The sequence below is a fragment of the Carassius auratus genome, chromosome 31 (assembly GCF_003368295.1).
Source record: "Carassius auratus strain Wakin chromosome 31, ASM336829v1, whole genome shotgun sequence".
Taxonomy (NCBI): Eukaryota; Metazoa; Chordata; class Actinopteri; order Cypriniformes; family Cyprinidae; genus Carassius; species Carassius auratus.
Window position 1 is genome coordinate 8,862,260 of NC_039273.1, and position 27,867 is coordinate 8,890,126.

The window sequence follows — 27,867 nt, forward strand, 5'->3', positions numbered from 1 at the left end:
ATGCTATTGGCTGGAACTATAGTCAGGCAGAAAACGAGTCAGTAGAGATCAGGAACGACTCGTTCGTTCTAAAAGAGTCATTCACGAAAAACACGACAACAAAGTGACGTTTGTTCTGCAGATGCGAAATTATCAATAGGTTCATTTACCGTGTTTTACAGGAACACATTTATTATGACATAGGAACTTTAACTGATTTTGTTTACGATTAACAGTGCACATCTTCTTTATTTAACATTAACAGTGCACCTGCGACAAGTGGCCATCTATTACATTAATAGAAAGTTAACATATAAAATCAACATATATGCATACCTGTCAAGTATCCCGTTTTGGCCGGGAAAGTCACGTATTTTACCCTTCTTTCCCGCCGTCCTCCCGTATTAGTATTTTCCCGTAAATCTCCCGTATTTTTATTTTTTTATTTTTTTACCTGCGTTATTAATAAAATAATAATAATAAAAACATTCCCAATCTGAGCTCTGTCACTAGTCTCGCGATAACTCCCACCTGTAGTAGCCTGTCGCGAGGGGTGTGTGAGGTCAGATGACATGAGTTATAACGTGGGAAAAACAACAACAACAAAAGAAAAAACAGAGACGGATAATGGATGCTACGATAGAGAGTGAAGGCACACCTGCCAAAAAAACAAAACCCATGTGTAAATACCGTGATAAATGGGACAGCGAATTTACTTTTTTAAAGAATGCAAAGTCTGCACCAAATTGGTACAACAACTCACTAAAAGAGTAAAAGAAAAGTTGTGAAATGAAAAGAAAAACTGTAAAAGAAAAGCAATATGAAATGAAAAGAATGTGTGGAATTAAAATAAAATGTAAATGTAAAAACAAGCAATGTTAAATTAACAGAAAATATGCAAATAAGCCTTTAAATAAATGCTCTTCATATATACCCTTTTGTGTTTTCATTTGGGCTATAACACCTGTCTTAAAATGTAAGGGATACTGGAGCTTTGTTGGGGTGGTGGGACTGCTCGCAATGGGCGCTGGAAAATTTCCCTTATTTTCAAATCCAAAACTTGACAGGTATGCATATATGCTACTTCAGCAGCACTACGTTAAGTTGCTTTGTGTAAAAAGACTGTTCTAAATAAGCAATGACTTTTTTTCTTCAAAAGGTGGCAGTATTCAACAAGTCAGCTAATATAATCCGAAAACTATAAAAATAAATAAAAACAACAACATACATTTGTAACATTCAAAACGCGTGAAATGGCACACTAAAGTATGTACAAATTTAGTCATACTTCACAGTTAGCCTATTTTGTTTCACCAAAACAGCGGAGGTGACAGCGTCATACTGTGTATGACATCATTCTTCCTGTTATCAGTGTCTTCCAGCTCCATCTGGGGAGAAGAGTACAGTACAACATCACAAGCCCTCATTTACAAGTACCAAACAACTTCAAAGTCATTTTCATTGTGCAGGAAATTGCTAAGTGGAAACAATGTGTAAATTTTCACGACTAAAACCTGCATTCTAGTTCTCTGTCTTTCTATTTCAAATGTTCATGGAAGATCCAGGGAGATGTTCTTTATGAGCCAGAACTTATAGCCTTAAAGGTATAGTCCACCCAAAAATGAAAATTCTGTTATCGTTTCCTTCTCATGTCATTCCTAACTTGTCCTGCATTTCTTTCTTCTGTGAGAACAATTCTTTAAAATATATATATGAAGAGTTCAGATGCAAAAGCCTATGCTTAGGTTGAGTCAGTTTATTTTAATGGCAATGTGCAGGTCCTTGTCCAGGCCATTAAAGTGAAATTACTGAACATAAGTATAGGAGCCTGATAAAAATCCTAATTTTAGATGAAAATTTCAGATGGCATTTAGAGGCTTTTGCATCTGAACTCTTCATATATATATTTTATGTGTCTTCCACAGAAGAAAGCAAGTCAAACAGGTTTAGATTGACACGAGGAGTAAATAGCCCCTTTCACACTGCACGTTGGACCCGGAAAATTGCCGGATTGCCTTCTGTGTGAATGCAAACACATCATTGTCGGGTTCAGTCCCAGAAGGAGCTCTGTGTGAACAAAAGCCAGAACAGTGTTGTAGTGATGACGCAAGTTACCGTGCAACTCTTTTACATTTTTCATTATGGCAGATCAAAGTTTGCGATTAAAAAATATGTGCAAACTATAATGAGGCAGAGATCAATGAGCTCCTCACTATCCGCGCTGAAGCTGAGATAGTTTTCGACTCGTACATTATACGTGACATCCTTATGTTACGTGTAATTACCGGACCTTTTACGGGTTGTGTGTGAACGCACAACCATATTCCGGGAAATCACTGGCAGTGTGAAAGGCGCAAAATCTAGCAACCCAGGAACAATTGCCGGGACACATGACCTGTGTATGTTCCGGAATCGCAGTGTGAAAAGGGCTTAAGATGACACAAATTTCTATTTCTGGGTGGACTCTTCATTTAAGAGAAATTAACAGTCATCGCGTCAGTCAGCAAGAAATCTTACAAGTGTTTATACTGTTAAAGGTAATTGGCTATATTTATCATGCCATAATTACTGCTCACTACCTCATTCTCCATGGAACTGACATCATTCCACTACCTTATCAGTCCTTATGAGTCCTTTATCACTTTAATCAGACTTAATAAGCTTTTGTTTTTGCACTAAAAAAAAACTTTTATCTGCACTGTTGTTCGCTTCATTGATTTGAACTCTATCTGCCTTTTGCCTTGCATTGCTTTATTTAACTTTATTTTTAATTTTATTATATGTCTTTTTTTAACATTCCCTCATTGTATAGTTGTAGCTACTTTTTATATTTTATATTTAGATTTTTAGGCTTTTTACGTGTGCACCAGGGGTCTGAGAGTAACGCAATTTCGATTCTCTGTATGTATGAACTGTACATGTGGAAGAATTGACAATAAAGCAGACTTGAACTTGAACTTGAATTTTCATTTGATGATGTTTTATAAAATTAACTGGTATATTTGTTTTAAGTAGGCCTATGCAACAGAAAAACAGTAGGCCTTGCAGAAACTAGCTGAATGTGCTGTTCTCTTTTGTTTGTGTTGCAGTTCTGTCATGTTTGTTTGAGGTGCTATCTATTGCAGCATTCTTTTGTGTAGTCACGGATAATTGATGTACAGAAGGTTTCGTAATTCTCAGGTGGGTGCAAATAGCAGATGGGAAGAGGTCACTCTGCTGGCTGATATTTCCCTTCTGCAGCACCAGTGACCCTCTGCCATTCTCTATGCGTAAACTCTCACATCCTTTTCATCTCTCCCATCTTAATGGCAAGTTGGCAACCATATGCTCTGTTATTTTATAAAGGGCTCATTTTTGGCTACTGTGTAGGGTAGAATGTGTCAAGCCACTGGAAGTTTTCCATCAGTGATCACTTATTCGCCTAAGAGGAACCTAAGAGGCCTAAGAGGAACAATGAGAGGATGATGGACTGGAACAACAACTATGACATACAGATATGATAGTAAATAACTGGCAGGTGACTTTCAGAGCAAACTAAGATAGGCTGCGATTTATGAATACTCAGCAATAAGAAACATCATTTGCATGGCTAGAGGGTATCTGGCATCAGTACAGGAGACAAGCTCTCAGAGGTCTCTGAACTCCCACTTTCAGTAAGTGACTAAGATGAATCACTTTACTATGTGCAATTAGATCTGCTCACTTTTTCATTAAAGCCAATATGGGGAATAATGGTAAGTAGAGATGGAAACAGAATTAGCAGGCTTGAATACTTTATCATATTCTGTTGCACATTCATCGCCAAGGTTTTTCCCCGATTACACCATCACTCTTGTTATTCCATTAGAAAAACAAAAAAAAAACAAAGAAGAAATCACTCTTTCTCATAACTGTATTTGGCTTATGAGTGGCCATTGCCATTGTACTTTAAATATCCTGAAGCTTCTGGCTGTGATCTACATTCATATATTATGCAGAATTAGCACGAAGCAAAGTTCTTTGATGCTTTGTATCTGGGGTTCTAAATGTGGAATATGTTCACTTGAATGACAGTCCATAAAGTCATATGCTCAAAATTATTATACATGCACTAAGGTTTATGTATAGGGACGTGTAGATATTTTACCATGATGAGATAAAATAAAACCTTCAGGTGAGAGAATCATGCACTTATTTTAATATTTCAATAAACCAAAATAAATTGCTGAACTTGACAGCCAGTGATCATCATGCATTTTTATTATACAAAAAAAGAATAGATTTAAAAATTGTATTATGATTGATTTTAAATTTTAATCTATAATTTTGAGCAACATGATAGTGCAACTCATATGCTACCAAATGTAGACATCCCTGCTCAAACAAACAAATAAATAGTTTTAGACGCTTTTTCTTTTTTTTTTAATTCACATGACTTGACATGAGTGTTCACCTTTTTTTTTCTCAACGTATTATACATGAACCCACTGCCACAGAATCAAACCCACAAACCATGTCATGCTGTTGCCTGTCATTTAGCTGCATGCTTTTGCAGAGCTTCATACAACAAAAGGGATTTCACAGACTTCCTGTCTATCTTCATTATCTTAAAAGGCTGATTATTATTGTGACTATGCATTTGCCAATTATTAAAAATTCTCAGAAAGGCCGCCTACAGTAACTCTCCTAAAGTCCATCAGAAGGCCTCAGGTCTTCAGCCTCTGAAGCATGGGGAGTGACAGCTTAGAGTTTTCACAATAAATGGACTCAACTGAAAAATCCATGTGTCTTTTAATGAAAAAGACAGTTGGACAGAGACAAAAGAGAAATATGTGAAGAATCTGGACATGAGAGAAGCTGAGGGAAGAAGGAACAAAAACAAGCACACTGGAGATCTACAGAAACTAAACATTTATTTCAATAAAAACCTTACAATTATGGTAAAGATTCTTTCTGGAGGAAATATAATGAATACAATACATTGGGCAATAGCATGCAGGTGAGCCCTCTTCACAAGACAACATTTCTTCTGAAGTAATTAGGACAAATTCAGAATTTTCAGATGTGCCCATTGTTTTTAATCATAAATATACTATTACAGACAAAAGGAATTTCAATAGACTTATTTTCCTTCAGCCTGGACTGGGTTCCGCAATTCCATATGTCCAAATGTATTCTTTAAGAATTACATGCACTGACTCTTTTATAATTATAAATAAATAAATAATTTTGAATTAAAAAAATGTCTTATGCTCACCAAGACTGCATTTATTTGATAACAAACAAAGTAAAAACACTACTATCGTGAAAAGTATTTACAACTGAAAATAAATTAGCTTCTTTATTTTAATATATGTTAAAATTTAATTTATTCCTTTTTTTCAGCAGCCATAACTTCTGCCTTCAGTGTCACATGATCTTAATTTTTTTCACCTCTCCTTTGTTTCCATATTTACTAATTAGTTCTCTCCTGTTCTGATTCTGTTTATCATCTGTCCATTTAAGCCCTCAGTTTTAGACAGTTTCTTGTATTGTATTGTTTGCATGTCAGCTGTATTTATTTCTCCCATTGGAGTTATTACTGTAGACTGTTAGTTTGTTGATTTCTCCTGCATTGTGTGCTTGATTCTGCACAACACGTTACACGTAAACATTTCTTATTGTTATCAATGTTAAAAAAAGTTGTGCTGCTCAAACTTTTTGTGCAAACTGTGATCCATTTTTTTCATTGATCAGAAAGTTCAAAAGAACAGCATGTTTTGAAATCTTTTGTAATATTATAAATGTCTTTACTGTCACTTTTATCAGATTTAATGCATCTTTGCTGAATAAAAGTATTAAGTTTATTGTTTAAAAATACAAGTTTATATTAATTCAGAATGGTACCTGCACTTATAATATGTTTTTAACATATAGCCATATTCTTAAACTAAGCTGAATAAGCTCTTTGCTTTTTTCATGACTTGTCAGCCAAGTTCAGGAAACCTCAAACTGATTAATGTACTTTCCTTTTAAACAATGCACAGGTATTTCAGTTGTCCGCTGTATTTTTACTGTAATTGCAGAAAATGTGGTTTTAGCATGCGTGATTTTGAATGCGAAATGACATTTCACAATCATGGCAACAGCTTATTATTTCTTCTTAGCATCGACCACATCCTGTTTCCCGTTCACTTTTGTTAAGCTGAACCCTTGTAATCTTCTAAGAATGGGCAATTCCCTTGCTCTGTACAACTGAGTGACAAAAACAGAGATAAATAGAAAATGCCATGCATGTGAGTGCAGGAAGAGTATTGCCCATTTATGGCCCTTCAGAAGCACAGTGTTAAATTAGCAAGTGCTAAATGATTAAATTTGATTTATATACATAATTTGTTCAAGGGTGGCTGCTGCTTCAAAACTGTCAGCCAGTTTTGAGGTAAACAAAGAAAAGTTGATCCTAAAATAATTATTTATTATCAGAATGACTGGAGTCTACAAGTCGTTGCTGTAAATGATCCTTGAAAGGTCACAAATCTCTCAATCTGTTTCCAGCCCTTTCAAGCTATAGGGGAAAATTAAAGTGAGCTTCTCATGATTTTGATCACGGCTTAGCATGATGAAAAATCAACCTAAATACACTTCCTATTGTCTGAAACCAATCACATTCACCCCTGTATTCAGAGACTGTCTCCTTTTTGACCATTTTATTGTTTTTAATGATTAAATAAGATCTAAATCTTGTCAAGTCAAACAGAAAATGAAATAACTCAGTCACTTTTAAAGTATCCCCAGAGCACACATCTATATTTACAAATAATATATGTTTTGTCAATGTGTGGTATCATGTGAATGTAAATCAACCTATATCCTCCTAACACTTTAAAACAAATACATTTCCAATTTATTTAATTTGCTATTTAATATGCCACAAGTCTAATTTGCAGATGCATTATTTAACGAGACTTACCTTTGAATGTATTCTTGATTCTTGTAACTTGATTGTCGTAACTTAATTTTCTGTTCCAGACAGAAAAAAAAAGAAGAAAAAAGTTTTTAAGGATGTTTCCTGCAGTCAGATGTAAAAATTCAACATCATCTTCACCAGAGGGGTCCAATGCTCTGGCAGCATAATTATTGTTATCAGGGACCCCTGTCGGGTCGAGTAAGAAACAAACTCAGGGGTCCTCAATCAGCCAGAAACATAGATTCATCTGCAACTCACACACATATGTTGCTCTCTAGGGTGCATATCTTGCAAATCATTGGTTAAACTTTCAGTGCCTGCCTGCTTTTCTTCATCTTGTTCCTTATTCTGAACATCTCAAGGATCCCAGAGCTTTATCCCCCTCCAGTTTTGAATAACTCTGTGGGATTAACTGTGATAGAACTACAAAGAACTTGAAACATTTCTTCTCCTCTTCGTCTTTCACAAGACTGATGGATTAATCCATTGTATGAAGCAAGTGAATTCTAAAGATTTTTATGTCAACATAACACATTTAGGAGAGCTCCAAAATCCAAATAGCCTTGTTTTTTTTTTTTCAGTTTCTATCTAGTTTTCATTCAGACATTTTTTTCCTTAAGGGGATTAAAAATTAATAAATATATTCTAGCAGATTTATCAAAATGAGATGCTGAAAAAATGCAGCAAAATAATATTTTCCTCACCGTTGTGTATTTACTCAGCTGTGGTTCCACAATTAATGTGATGCCATCAATGAGAACAGAAGGAACACAGCTGCAAGATACCGGATGATTCAATGCCTGTCTGCCTTATTTCATCGTCTATCAAGTTACAACCAAATTGTCTAATTGGCAAACCAATATGTGTGTAATATAACAATGTACAATGTAAAAATATGTTTAATTTGCACATACACATCACCTGAACAAAGAATTTATGCATATCACACAGTATATTCCATTATTTCCTACCCATATTTATTTATGATTATTAATCTTTTTGTGTATTGATTTTAATCAATGCTATTTTAAAATTATTCATATGCTATTGTTATTTCATATTTATTATTAGTATAGTAATGTTATTGTGTGCTATGTTTATGTTTATTAATTTATTAATTTTTAAATTATTATTAAGTTACTTTTTGTTTGTTTTTTATTTCCTGTTAGTACATTTTAGTGCTTCATCTTATTTTTGTTTGTCATCAGGGCAACATTCCAAATTTTGGTTTAGTTCATGATTTCATGAAAGTAAATGGACATGGTTGCTGTCAAGCTCCAAAAAAGCATCATGAAAGCAGTGTGAGGTCGTGACAGATTTATGTGTCATTTGAGTTAGAATCCACTGAAATCTCAAATAATTCGCACTTAAGCATTCCACCTTGCCATGTTGTGCTTTCATGATATACAGAAAACCAATTTTTTTTTTTTTTTTTTTTTTTTTTTTTTTGAGTTCCAAGGAATAAATAAAACCTTTGAAAATGCATTTGGAACATCAAGTAAATGATACAAATGACTGACAGAACTTCCATGTTTGGGGTGAACCATCTCTTTAAATCAGGGTTAGGGAGGAAGGATGGAGTTGGGGCTTGTGAGGGGAGACTAGATTCAAAGTCAATGTAAGGTCACACATACTGTAAATTCTTACAGTGATGTCAGGGAATGCTGATACTGCAAATGTTTCTTCCTTTGAAATATGTGCTACAACACAGGTATGGACAGCAGCATTCACTCTGTTTCTGTAAAAAACACATTCACACATCCCCTTAATTAGATATTATATATTCATACTCAGGAACAAAATAAAAATGTAAAAGAAGCCAGAAATGTTAAAAGAGAAGAAGCAAACCCTTAGGAGAGCACTTTCTTCTTTTAAACCGTCTTCATTTCTGCAGAAATTAGGTCAAGAGAAGTGTGATGGAGTGGGGCTGCCTTTGAAGCAGTTTTTTAACCCGTAAATACTGCATTGAGAGTGGGATTAGATATAGCTACTTGTGCTGGAGAGGGACGACTGGAAGGGAGAGGTGAAGATTGATGGCTCTTCTCTGTAACGTTGCACTTTTATTGTCCAGGGACTCCTAAAAGGGCCAAAGGTTCCCCTCCTCCAATAATCAAGTTGTTCCACAGATAGAACAGGAACATCATTGTCTGATTTGAGCAGGAAGTGAGAATCTGCCATGGTCAAATCATCTGTTCTTCTACAGACTGCATTCATTCATCAGATCTGTCTGTATGTAATGTATATGCTGAGGGAAAGTCAAGAAGCATCTGTGCCAGCTTAATCCTTAATTAATTAATTAATTAATTAATGCTTAATCTGTTCTCACGTAATGCTTGTTATGTGAAGATCTGGAGTAAAATAAAAGAAATCTTAAATGCTTAAATATGGCTAGTGACACGATCAAATTCAGCATGAATACATCAAATAAACATGGTTCGAAAAGTCTCAAATGTTTATTTTCTCTCATTTGAAACGTAAAAAAGGGCCTGAGCTGTATTGGGGTAAAGTACAGACAAATGCCTGATCTCAGAATACTGGCTGGCAAACTAGAAACCCACCGCGAGCCAACTGAAGCTGTTAATTAGGTCCTAAGAGGAATCTCCTCTAGTGAAAAATCACAGCATTCATACATTTAACAGATAATTAACAATGCTGGGATATTTTTTTGTTGAAGACATCTGTGAGATTTTGCTTCTCACGTTTATTTTTAACCCATATCACTTCATCCCTCACAGCTAGAAACATCAATAGGAATTCACAGGAATAAAATATTAGAATATAAAAAAGATAGGCTGATAAAATAGACAGATTGATAGGCTGCATTTATTTGACAGTAAAAACATCAATATTAAATATTAGAAATAATCTAAATATAAATAATATGGAAAAATATTATATATATAAAATATATATTTATTAATTCAATTTAATTTATCTCTGCTGATGGGAAAGCTTAATTTTGTGAAATCCTTCTAAAAAGCTGATTTGATGATAAAGAAACATTTACTATTATCATCAATGGTAAAACAGTTGTGCTTCTTTTTTCCTTATTTGATGAATAGACAGTTCAAAAGAACAGCATTTATCTGAATGTTTTTTACATTATATTTTTTTATATTATAGGTAATATTATTTTTCATTAATAAATGTCTGTACTGTAACGTTGATCAATTTATTGCATCTTCGTACCCCAAAATCGTACAAAAAAAAAATACCCCATACTTTTGTACGTTTATCTAAATATATTTAAATTATTAATAAGCAAATAAATAATGAATAAATATAGTCTCTAGAAAATGTAAACATTACATAAATATACTTTCAAATATACATTCATTGTGTGTGTGTGTGTGTGTGTGTGTGTGTGTGTGTGTGTGTGTGTGTGCGTGTGTGTGTGTGTGTGTGTATGAAAAATAATTGTATAAAATTTTAAAATACAGCGCAGGCACTCACAGCTGTGCTGTACTGGTAATATACTCACAACTAAAGGGCGTTGTTCGGTACAAAGCACAGATGGACTGTCATGAGACAGAAAGACAGGTGCACTCTCTGCAGGAAGTCATAGAGGTCCACAGTATGAGTGTGAAGTCCCACTGCAGCAGAATAAACATCACTCTGTAAAGATGAAACTCTCTCAGTCAGTGTCCGCTGTTATAACCCCACCCTTTCATCCTCACCCTTTCATCATAGCAGAGGTCAGGTCTGACAAATAGGTTAGAGAAGTCCCTCGCTCCATCTCTCTGTCACTGTCTCCATCTCTCTCTTCTCAGTCTCGCTTTCAAAAGATGCTTTAAACAACAAAAACAGAAAGCTCTAGGTCTCTTATACAACACTCGGATGCTCAAAGTAAAGCTCTCATAAAAAAAGCAAAATTCATTTTAATCAAAAGAAAGATGGCTACTTTTATGCCCTAAAATTAGGTTAAGGATTATTATTTTTTAGATATAAATATAAACAAGTTAACATTTATTAATATTCCCAAGTGCCTAAGCAGACAGGAAAACAGGTGACACAGCTTTTAATGAGCATAAAACAGTACTGCCTTATAAAATATAAAGTAGTTTCTTAAAGGTTCCCATTTTGTAGGACACCTTGCTTTATTATGCAAATTTCAAGTGCAGAAACCTTCTATATATTTTATTATGAATTATATTTTTTTGTCCAGCAAAGAGACATACAAGCTCACAGCTATTTAATATGCCACAAAATGAAACCACTTACTATTTATATTTATGGCACTTCACGCTAAATAACCCATTTAAAGTGTTTACAATGCAGGAGCTGCAGTAAACTTAAAAGTGAATTGAAAGTGCACTAATTTTCTCACTCAGAAGCACCCCCCCCCCAAAAAAATTAACTGAGGTCTAAAAATGGCTGCTGCGACCATGTGGGTGATTGGCTTGGTAAACAAGCCTTTTCGCAAAGTAGGACAGTTTCATCATTTGGGAAAAAAGACTTAAAGATTTAAAAAGCTAATAATTTTGAGGATATTGAGATAATTTAAACAAATAAGCTATATGGCACTTTAAATATATTATCAGGCAAAACATTCTTTCAATGCCTCAACATTTTTACCCAAATAACCAGTTTCCTTCAAGTAGATTCAGGGCTGCTTTCAAGAGTATTTTTATTTTCGTCAGCCAAATTAAAGATGTCAGACAACGTACAGAGGCTTGGCTTCCCACACACTGTGAGGGGAGATTCAATTTTGATTAATTTCTCACAGCTAGAGGTGACGTCTATGGGCTATAGCTTGATGAGCAATGTGTCTTACTCTGATCCATGGCACAAGGGAGGTCACTAAAGCTTCACTCGGCTTTAGTCTGACCTGAGTCAGTCCATGGTTCTTGCATTTCTTGAGCAGTATCTAATAACTGACTTCAATGGCTGCATTATAAGAGGAAACATTTTCAGTAATGTGATTTCAACTGTTGCCTAATTGAGAAATGTATCATTTTTATTCTATCTATGTTCTTAGTTGATAAACAGACTGATCTAGTGTGGTGACATTGTGGGACAAGAATAGTCTGCAACACCTTTAGAAAGTCCAGCATTTTTCCACATGTAGTCTAAAAAAAACACATGATGCATTTTTCTTTCACTTTTCAAGTTGCATTTAAATTTCACTATAAAAATGTCAGATTCTTCTTCAGATACATGCAGAAAGGATTACGGGAGATGCTATCATGGTTAATTTGCCATCAATATTCAGTCGCTTCACACAAGAGACTTTTTTTTTTACATCTCGGAGAGGTTACAAGGTGTTTCTGCAGCTCTTCGCCTGCAGGGAGTTGACCTTGTCAGTGATATTTCTGTCTGAGGGCCTGGAGGCATTTCACAGACGCCACTGCCAGTTTTGGCAAGTAGAGAAATGGCGGGTTGCTGCAGAAACAGGACCGTCGGGACTCGGGAGGGGACATACAGCAGATTCCTGCAGACTGAATTTCAGCACGTCTGGAGAATAAGGATTGACTGTAAAAGAGCAAATGCAGCCATCACTGTAGAATACTAGTCTTTTAATGTTGATTAATTAAAAGAATCACTCACCCAAAAATGAATATTTTCTGAAAATTTACCTTCAGGCCATCCAAGATCTACAGTATATGAGTTTGTTTGTTAATTAGAAAAAATCTGGAGAAATTTAGTTCAAACCAGCTTTCGGCTATATATAAAGCCTTGCTTTCTCCGTTGAGAGTACAATTTCAGTAAATTTTCTTTTGTATTCCTTTAAATGTGAAAAATACAATAAATATAAAACATATATTTTGCTTTCAAAAAGTGTTCCCGTCGCTTCATATAACCCAGATTGCATGTCTGATGGCAGATGGAGTATTCTGACAACGACTTTTCATACCTTTTAAGGACCTTGAAACTGTTATTTCCTTGGCAGTCTATGGGACAGTCTCAAGCCTCCAGGTTTTCATCCAAAATATCTTAAATTGTGTGGAAATTCGACTACTCTTTCAAATATCGACACAATTGAATATTTACAAAATAAGATTACATCCTTCCCCCTTAAAACTGGGCTACATTCTGGGGGGTTGCGCAGTGGATAAGACACATGCCTTTGGTGTGAGAGACCCAGGTTTGAATCCACTGTGAGACACCAATGTGTCCCTGAGCAAGACACTTAACCCCTTTCTCCACTGACATATATTGCAATTGTAAGTCGCTTTGGATAAAAGCATCAGCTAAATGAATAATGTAATGTAATTCTAATCTTAAAATCTTAAACCAGTGAACAGGTCAATGACACTTGCTGGTAGCTCCACCTTAAGCAAATAGATATCTTCATTTATGAACCAATTTACTTAAAGCTGCAGTAGGTAACTTTTGTAAAAATATATTTTTTTACATATTTGTTAAACCTGTCATTATGTCCTGACAGTATAATATGAGACAGATAATCTGTGGAAAAAAATCAAGCTCCTCTGGCTCCTCCCAGTGGTCCTATTGCCATTTGCAGAAATTCCTCCGCTCCCGGTAAGAAACAACCAATCAGAGCTGCGGTCGTCTGTAACTTTGTTTGTGTTCAAAATGTAGAAAAATGTATATAATAAGCGAGTACACCATGAATCCATTTTCCAAACCGTGTTTTTAGCTTGTCCTGAATCACTAGGGTGCACCTATAATAAGTTTTTATATTCTGACTATTTTAGATTGCTTCGAGGGTACCACGGCGGAGTAACCCAGTACCTTTGTGATTCTTCATAGACATAGAGAGAAGTAGTTTCGGCTACGATGTTCTTCCGCAAGACGCAAGCAGTTCTGTTTATTAACCGCTAGAGAGTCAAAAGTTACCTACCGCAGCTTTAAGAGATCCCTACAGACAGCAAGCTGGGTACAATAAATGGAGTTGTCCTAATGGAAAAACCTTGTTGGAGGAGCAAGAAAGGTAATTTAATTAATTCCAGCTCCATTGAACCAACTCTTATTGTCCTTAACCAACGACTGGGACTGCAGTGACCCATCTCTGTTGCTATTAGCATGATGCAAATGCAAATACTATGCATTTTATTCACACACCGCATTTATAATGCCATGCATGTGATATTATCGTCATAATTCAATATTATATAATTTTATATAAGTATACATTGATTATTCTGAACACCATCATACTGTATAACAGAGAAGATTAGTAAATTAAAGAATTTGTGTCTCTTCAAACTGGCCTTTTAAAAACAAAATTGATGCAGTTGTGTCAGATCAATAAGGAATTCCCTGGGGAGATTTCACAGCCTCAGCTGTATCAGAAACATCTTCCCTTTTGTCAACACTGAGGAGCAACAGCCTGTCAATTAGAGGTTTTTCTGTCTAGACCTGATGATAGTCATCATGATGGCAAAGCCTATGGGTAAACACTTACACTTAAAGAGTTTTACTTTAGGTTTAACTTTAAAACAATTTTCAAAGCAAGCAATGACAAGCAACAAGTTAAAATACTTAAGACTTAGGAATCCGCTTTTAGCTATTTTGCCGCCCGCAGAAAAAGCTTCCAGAAGAGATCAGGTGTGCTAAAACATTAGCCACATTTAAATACAGACTCAAAACTAATCTGTTTAGTTGTGCATTTCGTGAATGAGCACTGTGCGATGTCCGAACTAACTGCACTGTATTTTATGTACTAAACTGTAATTTATGCAATCGGAAATGATTACGCTGTATTTTATGTATAATCATTTTCTATTTTTGAACTGTATTACATTTATTTTAAATAAATGTTTAAATCATTTTCAAAGTTTTTAAAATTCCTTATTTTATTTTTTTGTGATTATTTTTAATGATTCTTTTACTTTCTTTTATGTAAAGCACTTTGAATTACTACTGTGTATGAAATGTGCTATATAAATCAACCTGCCGTGCCTTAAGTAGTATGTACTTGGATTACATACTTCAACAATCTTGGTTTTATTTACATCTTCTAAAACTGTTTAACTGTGTTCTTCAAGACCTCTCACTACTGTGATTCTCCTGAATGTTTTACAAACTAAGCAGCTTTCAGAATGCAAAATGAAAAAGACCTGCCATTTTATTGCCATTTAATTACTTATGATTAATGTAAGTCTACAGTACAATACATATAAATTTGATATGACTTTGTGTCATACTTTGGCCAATTTTGCTGGCATTGATTGATTTATTTTTTATTTTTTCAAAGTCTATTGAATTGCATTAGATCCTGTCAGTATGAGAGCACTTGGCATGATGTCAGGGTAGCTGACAGAAAGCAATTAAATACCTTAAGAGCCCTTGAAGGAACCTCCTCCAGTTTAATTCTTTGGCAAATCCTTAGCTCTGTGTGTTGGTGATTCTTAATTATTCCTCGGAGTCCTTTTTACCTGGCTCACCTTATTGAGTCTCTAGCAATCTTTCAGTCTTGGACGATGAAAGTCTGTATAGGTCCCTTAAGAGGCAAAAGAGCTTAATTAGAAAGATGTAATTTTCTCTCTGAGATGAAATGAAGAGGTAATTGTTGATAAAAGTTTCTTTGGTCACAATTATGAGAAACTGTAAGACATGCATTGACTCTTCTATTTGAATGATTGATATAGTATTTTCCTTAATTTCTGTTAAATGCAACCAACCATCTGAAATAATGACAAGCTGACTGTACATTATTTAGCTTATTGCATAACTGTGGATATTTAATATTGATGAGTTGAAATTATTCTATAATTTCACTAAAAAAGAAAAGTCTAGTACAGTGTGTACAAACCAACTGTGCTTTCAAAAAGACAACCACTACAATAATAGGCTTATATTAATACAGAAGTCAAATGAGGTAAATTTCACTACAGTCGTTAATTGAGACTGTAAAAGAGAGTGTGAGTCAATGGTGTGAAACGAGACATAGAAGTAGAGCCAATTTCAGTTTCCCGGAAGAGGGTATGCTAAAGGCAATTATCGCTGGATACCACGAGTGGTCAATAAGAATCAAGCATTTTTTTCCAGGGACCAGTGTTATAAGCTATTCTATCATACTAAGGTTTTGTATAGAGAGTTAATTTGTGCCTAAATGTGATACAATATACTGTATGCACTAAGGATCCTTGACACTAAAAGTAAGTGTCTGATTTAAGATTTTTCTGGCAATTGCCTTCTCAGTCAGAGATACAGATAAAAGATGGGATTTCCCATCCCAAATATTACATTTTTTAGTACATAAAATTAAATGTATCAGTTTCTAATCTAAAGGCCCGATTGTGATTGTTTTTTTGTTTTTTGTTTTTGTCCTGACTTAAGAAATATTCACTTCCTAAGACATACTCAATCTTACAAATGTTCTTTTTAATTCCAGCAATTTTCAGATTTTTCAGATCAGAGATGTCAATAATATTATGTATTCTTAAAATGCTGTATATGAAATGTAGACACTTTAGCTATGTGCTTATCTGAGCAAATATGATGCAAACATGCAACATTTTACTAGTCATCTTGACATGAGATGCAAGTAGCATAAGACAAACCAATATAAGTATTCTCTCAGACAAAGACAAGTATTAAAATGAATGGGTGCAGTCATAATTTTCCCATTGGTGGTCTTCTGAATGGCAAAGAGGCAATCAAGCAGTGGACCTCCAATGTTTCAGAGGCTCAATATACCCCTTTAATGTTGTTTTCAGGAATTTTGGGGATTTTTGACTCTCCTTAGGTTAATTCATATAGTTATGCCTCTGAATGTTTGATGTTAGCAAGAGACCTAGCATTTGGCTGATTTAAACCAATCTGAACATGCTGCGCTGCGTGTGCCAATGGAGACTGGTTAATTATCCACATTACCCCTAATCACAACCTTTTTTTGGTTTTGCTTCACTTACTGTTTTCTTCAAAGATTTTCTGGCTCTATAGTCCAACATGTGTCCAAAAACCTTGCACATAAAATACCAATAAAGTAACACACACACAATTAGCATTGGATTAAATTAGCATCCCAAAATTTCAGGTCATTTAAAGGGTACTTTGGGCTTGGTGTCAGTAACTGAAGGAAGAGAGAAGACAGGCAAATCATAATTTGTAACTGTATTTCTTGATCCTATCATTATTGGGTATTGGTAATCGAGGTATTTTGTATTTGTATTGCTAAAACTATTAAACCATGACTAAAATAAGTCACTCATTTACGTAGAAAGAAGGGGGAGAGATTGGGGGAGACAGAATATGTAACTAGAATAATGACACTCGACTTGAAAATCATTGTATAAAAAATATCTGAACAAAACTGTAATTTATTTTTGTTTGCACTGTAATATGCAACATATTTTGCATGTGTACTAAATTACAACAAAATTAAGTGATTAACAGATTCTACCCAATTAAAAAAGAGGAATCTGAGTAATTAAAAAAGAAAAAGCATTTTTCTACTAACTAATTGTTTAACACTCACATTTCTATTGCTGGTTTACAATTCTTCAATCTGCAAAGTTAACTTCTAAATCAAAAATTACTTTTGCGAAAATCCAAAATGTTCAAATTATAGTTGATACAACATTACAGAACAATTGCTAACGTTTTTCAATAGACAGTCTATCAAGTCTAAACTCACCTTGTCAGCTTACATTGGAGTCCAAAGACAAATTTGTTAATATTTTTCAGTGCACAACAGTTAAACTGTCTTATGAAAGAGAGAAAGAAACAATGCATTCTCTATGAATACTGCCAAAGACATACCAATATCGGATCAGATACAGTGCTACAGCATCAATCGACCCAAAGTCAATCCTTTACATTATCTATGCTGTGCTATCAAAATATAATGAACAAAAAGAAAAAGCACAGCTACTAACATATCTCGGAAGCTAAACAAAGCTGCCATATTGAAAGTCAGAGAAGAGGAAAAGGCAATACACTCTAATAAAAAGTCAGAGATATCAGTCTGAATAGATGCTTGCAGTAAGCAAAGCATAAAAAAGGAAATCCATGTCTTTGTTAAGCACAAATAAGCAAAGATGTGTCTTTGTGCTCTAAAGAAGAAAAAATGTCTGGCAAGCTTCACCACATGTAATAACTTCTTGTTGTGTCCACCTGCGTTGGCTTAGTGTCTGAAGAGCCGTCTTTGTCCTTTTCACTGTCTGCCTCCCATAAGTTAATGAGGGGAGGATAGAGTTCATTTAGGGGGATGGAGGAGGTTTTCTGCATGTACTTCTTTAAGGAGTGGTGGTAGTTCTTCCTCTTCCATCTCTTTGCAATGTATACAGTAATTGAGCCCAGACAAATGATGGCCAGTATTGTGCCCATGACTGCCGCCAGAGCCGTATTGGTGCCTTGCTCAGAGATCTCCACCGCAAACATAGCATGCTTGGTTGTGACATTAACGCATGACTTCTGGGTCTGCTGGTGGATATTGGAGACTGAGAGACAGACCTCATACTCAGTGGCTGGCTGAAGGTGTGTGAGGTTGTACTCATGAACATCTACAGGAACTTTAGCCGTATAGGTGATGTGAGGGTTGTCAATTTTCATGGTGGCGGATGACCACTTTAGATTGGACATCATGACATTGGAGTTCACTTTCCAGGACACTAAAATTGAGTGGGACTCTGTGTGTTTCACGTAGATCTTCATAAGCTGGGTGCTATCCAGAAGAGTCCCGTTGACTCGAATGGTGGTCACCCGAGTGTCCGCTCCTTCTGTATTCTGAGCCACACAGGTGTAGTGGCCAGAGTCGTCCACCTGAATGTGGTATATGCGCAGAGTTCCTGCACTGTTAAGTTGGTATTTATCGGATACTGTATCCATCATGACTTTGTTACCAGATGGGGTCACCCAGTATATTTCTGGTTCAGGCTCAGCCATAGCACGACAGTCCAGATCTACTGTCATCCCAATATCAAGGTTGAGATGATTGGGGAATGTGTCATGAGAAATCATTGGCAGACACTGGCCTTTAGATTCACCAGTAAGTACCTCTCTCACACGCTGACCTCTAACCTCAAGTGGCATTGCGCAGAACATGGAAAGAGGCTCCATAAATCGAATGTTTGTCTTGCTTGAGCTCATCCACTGAATTACACAGTCGCAGCGCAGCGGGTTGCTATGGATACTGATCTCCCTCAGGTTTGGCAGGGAATTTGTCGTTGCTTGGTAGAGGGAGTTTAGAGCGTTGTTATTGAGCATTAGACTCTCAAGTGATGGCAAGTCACGGAATGCTAAACGGCTAACGTAGGAAAGCTTGGGGTTGTTTGTGGCTTCGAGTTTAGTCAGCTCTGGGAGGTTATCCAGGGCAAAGCGATCAATGGACACAAGTTCTCCCATGTTGTTAATGCCAAGTTCTTTCAGCCTCAGCATGTTCTTAAAGTCACCCTCTTGAATTTTATGAATTGGATTCTTGTTCAAATCCAGAAATTTCAGGTTTGGAAGCCTCTGCAGAGCAGTCTGTGGCACCCAAACTAGTTTATTATCATAGAAGGAGAGACTCTCTAGGTTGTCTAGTCCAATGAATGCATTGCCTGGGATATCAGTGAGCTCCATTCCTGCCAGGACCAGACTTCTCAAGTTGGTGAGAGGTTTGAAGTTCAAATCCAGGATGCCGACCACAGGATTTTCCCCAATCATCAGGATCTCCAGGTTGGGGGTTGATTCAAACCAGTGACTGTCAATGGCCTTGAGTCTGTTGGAGTTCAGGTGGAGTCTCAGAAGGTTACGCAATCCAGCGAAGGCATTGGGTGCAATGGAGCTGATCTGATTGTGATTAATGTACAGCTCCTGTAGATTGGTGAGATCTTGCAAACTGAAGTCAGGCATCTCGACTATTTGGTTCTCTTCCAGGTGAAGCGTTGTGAGTTGTGACATGTTGGTCAAGCCAATATCCTGGATGTTGCTGAAGTTGTTCTGGGACAGGTCAAGTTCTGTGAGATTCAATAACTGCTCCAGTTCCTCACCAGTTCTGGCAATGTAGTTACTTTGCAGAAGTAACACCTGCGTGTCAGCTGAAAGGTTCCCAGGGATGTGTGTAAGGTGAAGGTCATTGCAATCAACAGTAGTTGCTTCTCTGTAAGTGGACTGGGGTGTGAACCAAGGCCGGATCTCGCACACACAAAGCGGCGGACATTCTGTACTCTGAACTGAAGAGAGGCCAAGTGAAGCCAGAAGCAGGAAGAAACAAATCTGGCCCTGCAAAACAAAAAAGAAAGTCCCTCTTGCCATTCTGACTGTAAGTGTTTATCTTCTCAGATCTGAGCTGGAATTCCAATAGCGCCAAAAAGATGGTTAGGTGAGATTCTCATTCAATAGAAGTGTTGCAGAATAACCCTTTTATCCCTCTGACAGCTTGTAAAAAAGCAGAGTCAAAAGAGCTTCCAAAAGATTTAAAAGGGCATAGTTCCCATGGGCTCATATAGGTTTGAAACTTCTTCACAGGTTTGACACTTTCTTACAGCATGAACCTTGGACTGGGGAGTTGGCCTAGAAAAAACAAACAAACAGAGAAAAGCTTATTGCAATAATTAAAATCCCATGACATGCAAGCATATTCTAATAAAGATGTAAGAGATATAAAATGAAAGCAAAATAATTACAATGATAATAATAAAAAAACTTAAATATTCAAGTATTTTCCAGGTAAAATATCCAAAAATTATTGAAACAAGATTAATTTAATTACACTGGCAGATTTCCCCCCCCCCTAAAAATCTTCCAGTTCATTACGATAAAACTTAAATAAAAGTTTACTACTTTCAAAATGAGATTTGCATTATGCATAAGAAATATGAAAGGAGTTGGCTATAGATTTGTCACATTAAAAACACCTATATTAAGTTTCATAATTGTTAGATATCCTTGTTCCCAATACATTAAACCAGTATACGAATATAATGATAATGTGACGACCAGATTCACAGGCTTTTGTTTACTGCAGTCTGACATGCTTGAAGAGGTGGATCAAAGAGGAAAGAAATGGTGACCAAAGGAAGGAAATATTATTCCTCAGGTGATCAAACAATAGCTATTGTAAACAAAGACTGAACATTTGTGAGGTGAAGAAATGTCTGTACATTTATTTATAATCTTTTCTGTCAAGATATAACCATACTATGATTCAAAATGGTTTTCCATCTAACTACAGCATTAATTAAATACACTATTAACTCTCTTTGCAGCAATTATGTAAAACAAAAAACATAAAGATAAGATATTACACAAATGCAAACCATATCAAATCAATCATATCAAATCAGGTAAGCTTGACTTTATTCTGCATACTCAGTGTTGTCCTACATTACTGAGGACTATTTAACACCAGAAAGGGTTTTGAAGTTTGAAATGAAATAACCAAGGAAATTCAGCTTCTATCGGAAGCTGAAGGCACACAAAGGTGGCATGTTATTGTATCTTTGACAGAGCAGTGAACGGGGCATCTGGTATCCCATATGGTGCTAATGCTGACTCAATCATACAAACAGCAAGCGAGAGGGATTTAGTCCATGCCAAATACCACCTACATTAAGAACAGATACTCCTCCACAAAAGTTGCTCATCCTTGTTAATGTTTCTTAACAGCAAGATTCAAAACAACTCAACTGCACTCATCCTGAAAACATAAGATTTGAAAAAAGTCTACCAACATGATATGCAGTTTACTTATTGCAATTTAACTTCAGCAATATATTCACCTCTGGTCTTTGGAGTCTCTTGTGAAGGTGAATCAACAAACAAATACAAGCTTGGCCAGCTTGAACAATTTTACGCCTCATACTCCCAAGAAAATGAATGGCGGAAACACGGTACAGCTGGTGTAAATAAGTCCTTTAATGTGAAAGTGGAAATCAATAAGAGGCCTGATCTCTCCTCTGTGCCCAAAGGAGTATCAGGGCAATTTAGAATGAGAGCTGACTGTAACTGTGAGTCTCTGCAATTTTCACAAAAGTGTGCAGTACACAGATGGGACCAGGTTATCAGCACCATTCTTAAAGTGTTTCGTAAAGAAATACAGAATGACATTGAAAATGCCACTAAACTAGTAAAGATGGGAGTCAAATCAATAAAATATTTTAAGGGGTGACTTTGGTAAATAACTATTTTAACATTGAAAACATCGGTCAGTGGGAGGTTTCAGTCCATTTATCTCACAGGTTTGAACAAGGAAAATGATACAATGATTAAAATATTACATTATCGAATTATCTAGGCTGTAATATATCACATGATGTGAAATATCTTAATAAGGTCATTAAGATGAAGATTAAACTTATCTGTAAAATTTAAAGAGGGGCAGATGAAAAAGAAAATTGACTAAAGTGTTCCATCATTTTCCAGGAATAGCAACTAATTAACTAAGAATTTTTACCAGAACATGATCTTTGCTGGATCCATGGCATTCAATTTGCATTATGTCTGAAAGGGATAGCTCACCCAAAATAAAAATGATGTCATCATTTTAACCAACCATGCCTGTTTGACAATTTTCTGCATTACAACAGAAGATATATTTAATAATGTTTTTCACATATAACATATAATTCAATGGGGTCCAAAACAAGTTTGGATTCCAGTGATTTGTATTGTATTTAGAGTGGGTAGTGATGACAGAATTTTCACTTTCATGTGAACTGTTAAGCTGCTACTCTTACAGAATTTTCCATTGTTTAAAATGAGTAAATAATTATATTCTGCCATTTTCAAATGAATTATGTTTCATTTTTACTAATATTGAGGTCAATCTCAGATTCAGCTCTTAATAGCAGTATTTACCCAAGTGGAGGCCAAAACCTTTCCAGTTAGTAGGATAAAGTAATCCAGAGATCACAATTTCATTTAAGACTGTATACTGTGGCTTAAAATTAAGCCACAATTTCAGCTCTCTGTTTTTAGATTAAGGCCTAGTTGTTTGTCTGTAGTTCAGAGACATCACTTCAGTTTCATTAAGTCTGTTGTGAGCATTCTATTGATCTTTTAGCAGCAAATTTACCAAACAAAATTAGTTGACGCACAGAGTTTTAGAGTTCAAAAAAGCCTAAGATTGGTCAGGGGATTTACCTTTTTTCTTTAAACTATGGACTCATGAATGAAGGTATTGGTTATTATTTTAATGATGTTAAAAAATGAAAACCTCATTAGAAGGTTAATACAAACTGAGAATTACTATTTTTACATTTCAATATTGGTATAGGAAAAACTGTGCACAGGCTGCAATTATGAATGGAAGAAATATGATGTAACATACATATTTGTCACAATACCATTTGCCTAAAGACCACATAATTAGGACACCCTGATGATACTCATAAATATTCCATCTTTACTGTATAAGTGGACAAGATTAATATCCAAATCTCCGGGCAAATTAATGGCTATTTATGCCATTCCAACCTCATTAGATAAACTTCTGCAACCAGCTTGCTTCCTGCAGCCCGTCATTCTGAACTTCCCCTAGTCTTAGATAACAAATGACAGCTGTGAAATTCAATGGGAGCCTATTTGAAACACCTGCCATTTCAGATCACCGACAGATGCAGATCTGTTCTCTGCAGAGAGTGAAGACCTCTGTTTTGAAGACACATCTGATCTATGGGTCAAAGTACTGCCAGTGTCTGACAGGTTATTATTTCAAGTTTAAGGAAAATATGCACTTGAAGCCTGCAAGTTTATTTTAATAGTACACTTAGAACTTAACCAAGTTTTGAGAGTGATCCTGAGTAGCTCTTTCTTTAGATGCCAAACATTTTAAACTATATTATAAACATGCTAGACAGTCAATGAAATGTCCAAAATGACTGTTAGAACCCCCCAATGAAGATGCATTAAAACTATCTCCTAAATAAGCAACCTCATTACACTTTCAAAATCTTAATTTCAGCACAGTAAAGTGCAGTTTTTAAATCTCCCAGAAAATCTATATTTAACTAATAACACTAATGGGGTTATGGTCGTATAAGAAATAAGATTATTTAGTATATTTAAGCCCGACATAAACAACACAAGCATTAGAACACGTCATTTGTTGGTCATGATTTGATTCTGTCATTCATCAAGCCATATATGATCAGCAACAGAAAAATAAAAATAAAAAAAGTTGATGCTACAGATATGAACAGGGCTGATTGTTTTTCTCACAGACTATGGGTCTTAAAATATCCTGAAAATACATTTCCAGGAAATTGTATTTGCTTTTCTAACCTTATGCACACAACTTTCTGTGAAGGCAGAGGAAACACTGGAAATACATTTCCAGCATACAATACGTAAGTCCAAATAAACAAGTGGAGAAACCCTAAAGGCCTGCTAAAATGGCTTACAACGACATCTCCAAAAATGACCATCTTTTCTCTAAATCCAGTCTTTTCTCTGCTTAATCTTCTCAAGGGGCTCACTTCCTAAAAACCTTCACAGAAAGGGAGTGAGAAATTAATGGTAATTAATTTTATTCTTGGATCAAAAAGGCTTTGCAAAAGGCCAAGAGAGCAGATCTTTTCACGTCCAACATTCAAGACTGTCTACACTTGCCAACTCTTAATCTGAGGAGTATTATTAATTGCATGGTGAATCATAGCATTGCCCAGGGTTGAACTGTGGGGTAATGACATGAGTGGTAGAGTGCTGTAGAGATGGGGACTATTGCAAATGGTATAAAAACATTGATTGCTGATCAAATGGAGTCCTTTGTGTCTCTGCACAAGGATGAGTGCTGAGAAGTAACTGCAAGAGAAACCCCAAAGTCCCGTTTCAATTCTTTTCAGCACTGTGTGTTTCAAATCATTTGCACTTATAAACATAAACCAATGGATTCCAGAATTTGGAATATCTAAAACTCTCAATATCAAAAAATTCTCTATATACTGAAATCTCTATAAATAAAATCCTCAATATATAAAATAACATCTAGAATCATTGTTGAATCTTCCTGTACAGATGCTGTGAGATTTACCGCAATATGTGCAATGAATAATTAAATAGGCTAAAATGTTGTATCCTTGGAACTGCAAATATATTACAAATGTTGTTTAAAATGAATATCTAAATACGTAACTTTTAAAAAAAAATGCATTGTTCATAAAATTTAATTAGTAATTTCACAAATTTACAAAATAGATTTTTTAAAATTCATGCATTTATAAGAGCAGTAAGAAAAAAAAAATTTTCTCCTTCACCTGTCCAAACAGATACTTTGTCAGAGTGATTCTTAACCAGATTGTGGTTACAGAATTAGTCAAACAGCTGCTTGGTTCTTTTCACCATAACACTGGCCACTGTTACTTCCAATCCCAACAGACTGATAAATTCATGAAATGTACATTTACCGGAAAAACACAACAGGCCTCTTACAGCTCCAGACACCTTAAGTCTTTGTTTAATGTCTAATATCATGGTAAACCACAGTAATTCTAGTGTTTTGGACTGACAAAAAAAAAAAAAAAAAAAAAGAGAGAGAGAGAGAAAGAAAGAGACAAATTCATTAACATATGCCCGGCATTTTCTTTACCTTGTTGTTGCTCATGAGGACGCTTCTCTTCAAATGCCAGAAAACAACTTCCGCAACAGACGCAACAGCTGCAACAAGGGACAATACAAACCCCCTCCTCAAACCTCATTATACATCCTTCCCTGACTAAAAGACGTCTTCCCGTGTTTATTGTCTTTCCTAGGGAAGTTGTGGCTTCTTTTTTTTCGAATGAGTAAGCAACGGAACATCTGCTGGAGTGCCTGGACATTGAGATGCAAATCACATTTCTGTATTGCCAACCAGACCTTATGCGCGTGCCTGCGGTAAGCCAGAAGTAACGGGATCTGATCAACGTTTGGACTCGATTCTGCCACAATTACAGTGTAAAATCACTCACATGAGTCTAAATATAACAAACATGACTGTGACTGTGAAGAATTTAATTCATTCAAATGGCATGATCAAATAGAATTAGAAGCAAAACTGATATTTCAAACAAATGCTTCAAGCGTTTAGTTAATGTTTTATCATTGCATGCATTCCAGTCTGATATAAAGGTTTAAAAGGTCGCCCGCTGCTATCAAAATCTGCTTACTCCTTATACACAAACATATGTTGTAGCATTACCTTTTACCAGGCAATTGTTCTGACAAATACAACATTATATGTGAACTCATAAACAAATCATAAATAAAAAAAATCACACACGTTTTGCCCTTGAACATTTCAAGCGCAAAAGCTGATGCGTCCCTGCAATTAAGTGCAGTAAATCACGCCGTATGGCAGGCCAGTTGAACATTATTCCTTTTTTTTTTTTTTTTTTTTTTTTTATAATACTAATACTAATGTTTTTCTCTACACAACAGTACTTATTAATATGCTACTAGTCAGCTATCCAAACAGTAACAAGTAGGCTAATTAATCCATTGGTGGTACCAGTCTGCAAAATTTGGTAACTGAATTCTATTTATGGACGATTTCCTATTATGAAAAAAATATTGACTATTTGTGAAAGTTTCTAGCACCTAAATAAGTATCCTACTAGTATCTAATAGTTGCTATTAAAACTGAAAAAGTTAACCTTACTACTAGATTGCTGCTTAATTATTTTTACAACTAAAACACTGTTTATTATAGTAATATTTATAAAAGAACCGTTTATAAAAAAGTATTACTTATAAACATATTAGAATTATTATTATGTTAGTTACATTTTATTATATAATATTTATTAATATTTTAGTTGTTAAAAGGAATACATGTTAAAACGGCTTGCCATACACCTAATCCAGAAGAGAAGTCTCAAAACCTAAGCAGTATAGATATCATCTCTTTTCATTTTAGCTGAAGGAAACACATTTTTGGATGAGTTACTTTAAAACCACAGCTCATTCTTACAGACAAAGGTTTTGCATGTGGCTACTGTTTTTTTTTTTAATATTGCACTGCGCATGATGGAACCTGTTTATTTGCTCATGGTTCTGGTTTAACATGCATAGATGCTTGTGCATAAAGAGAATGGCTATGTATATGGATGCTTCAAAATCTATCTGAACATACCTCTTTGGTTTGCCAGCCTACACGCTCCAAATGGCATCGAAGTCCTCCCTCCGCTCCGACTGCTTCATGCACTTTCAGTTTCTAGAAACGGTATCTATGTTCTTGCGAATGAGCAAGGAAAGAAAATCCATGGATAATAAATACCATCAGGTCGCTCATAAGTTCCATATATTGAACTGCTTTATAGTGGCATTGTTTCTTTACATCCACTCCGCGAATATTCATGTGCAACCTTCGTCAAACGCATGGTCAGGTTTTGCATGGATCCTTGCAACGGGAATCTGCTGACTGGCTCCCATCCGCCGTGTCTCCTTGTTACTGTGGAGCCCGTGCAGCGTCGCCAAGGAAAATTAGATGACAGCACCTGGCGCTGTCCAGGCGAGTCAGCTGATTCGCGAGCAGGCGATTGGTTGCTAGCCGGTGGCTGACACTCGATTCCCAAGCAGAGCACCATCTGTTGTGGGATTGTTGTGATGCGAACAAAGGCGGGCACTGGGGGAGCACGGTGGGGATAACGCGGGGCGTGGAACCTGAAATGCCAAGGAGGTGATATTCTTATGAGAACGTCTTCCACTGACTCCCTCCTCCTGTTTGACGTACTACTGATGGAGGATCCTGCATGGTGTCCCGCTCACCAAAGACTTACAACGAGACAATGTTCCTTTGTTCGGTGCCTCGCTAAGAGGAAAGTTCTTCCTAATCCATCCATCATTGTGCAATGTCTTGGCTAATTGCTTAAAAATCGAAAACATGTAAAAAAATGACAATTAAATGTGTGTGTGTGTTTGTGTGCTTATGGAGAATAGGTGTTATAAAACTTTTTGATCTACATATTGTGCTAAAATACATAAAAAAAATAAATAAATAAAAAAATCTCGGGAGATACGTGGTAAATGAAAATGCATTTTAGAGCTAATTTATTTGCCTGTTAATTATTCTGCTGGCATAAAGCACTCACTTGATAAGAGGAAAAATATCATTATTAATTTCCAACTTTTGAAAGGCTGTAAATATATATACATTT

At 35.7% G+C, this 27,867-nt stretch overlaps 1 protein-coding gene across 4 annotated transcripts; it reads right to left on the reverse strand.

Moving 5' to 3' along the window:
- Positions 1-16,865: 16,865 nt before the first annotated feature.
- Positions 16,866-27,567, reverse strand: LOC113050473 (leucine-rich repeat neuronal protein 1-like). Of its 4 annotated transcripts, XM_026213448.1 has the most exons (4): positions 27,048-27,567; positions 26,844-26,944; positions 25,323-25,601; positions 16,866-20,308 (listed from the first exon to the last, which is right to left on the reverse strand). In XM_026213448.1, exon 4 carries the CDS (start codon positions 20,048-20,050, stop codon positions 17,897-17,899), a length of 2,154 nt encoding a protein of 717 aa, XP_026069233.1. In that variant the 5' UTR covers positions 20,051-20,308; positions 25,323-25,601; positions 26,844-26,944; positions 27,048-27,567; the 3' UTR covers positions 16,866-17,896. The 4 variants fall into 4 exon arrangements, with proteins under 4 accessions (XP_026069233.1, XP_026069232.1, XP_026069231.1 ...); XM_026213447.1 differs by lacking the exon at positions 25,323-25,601; XM_026213446.1 differs by having other exon boundaries at positions 26,844-27,567.
- Between the last annotated feature and the right edge of the window lie 300 nt (positions 27,568-27,867).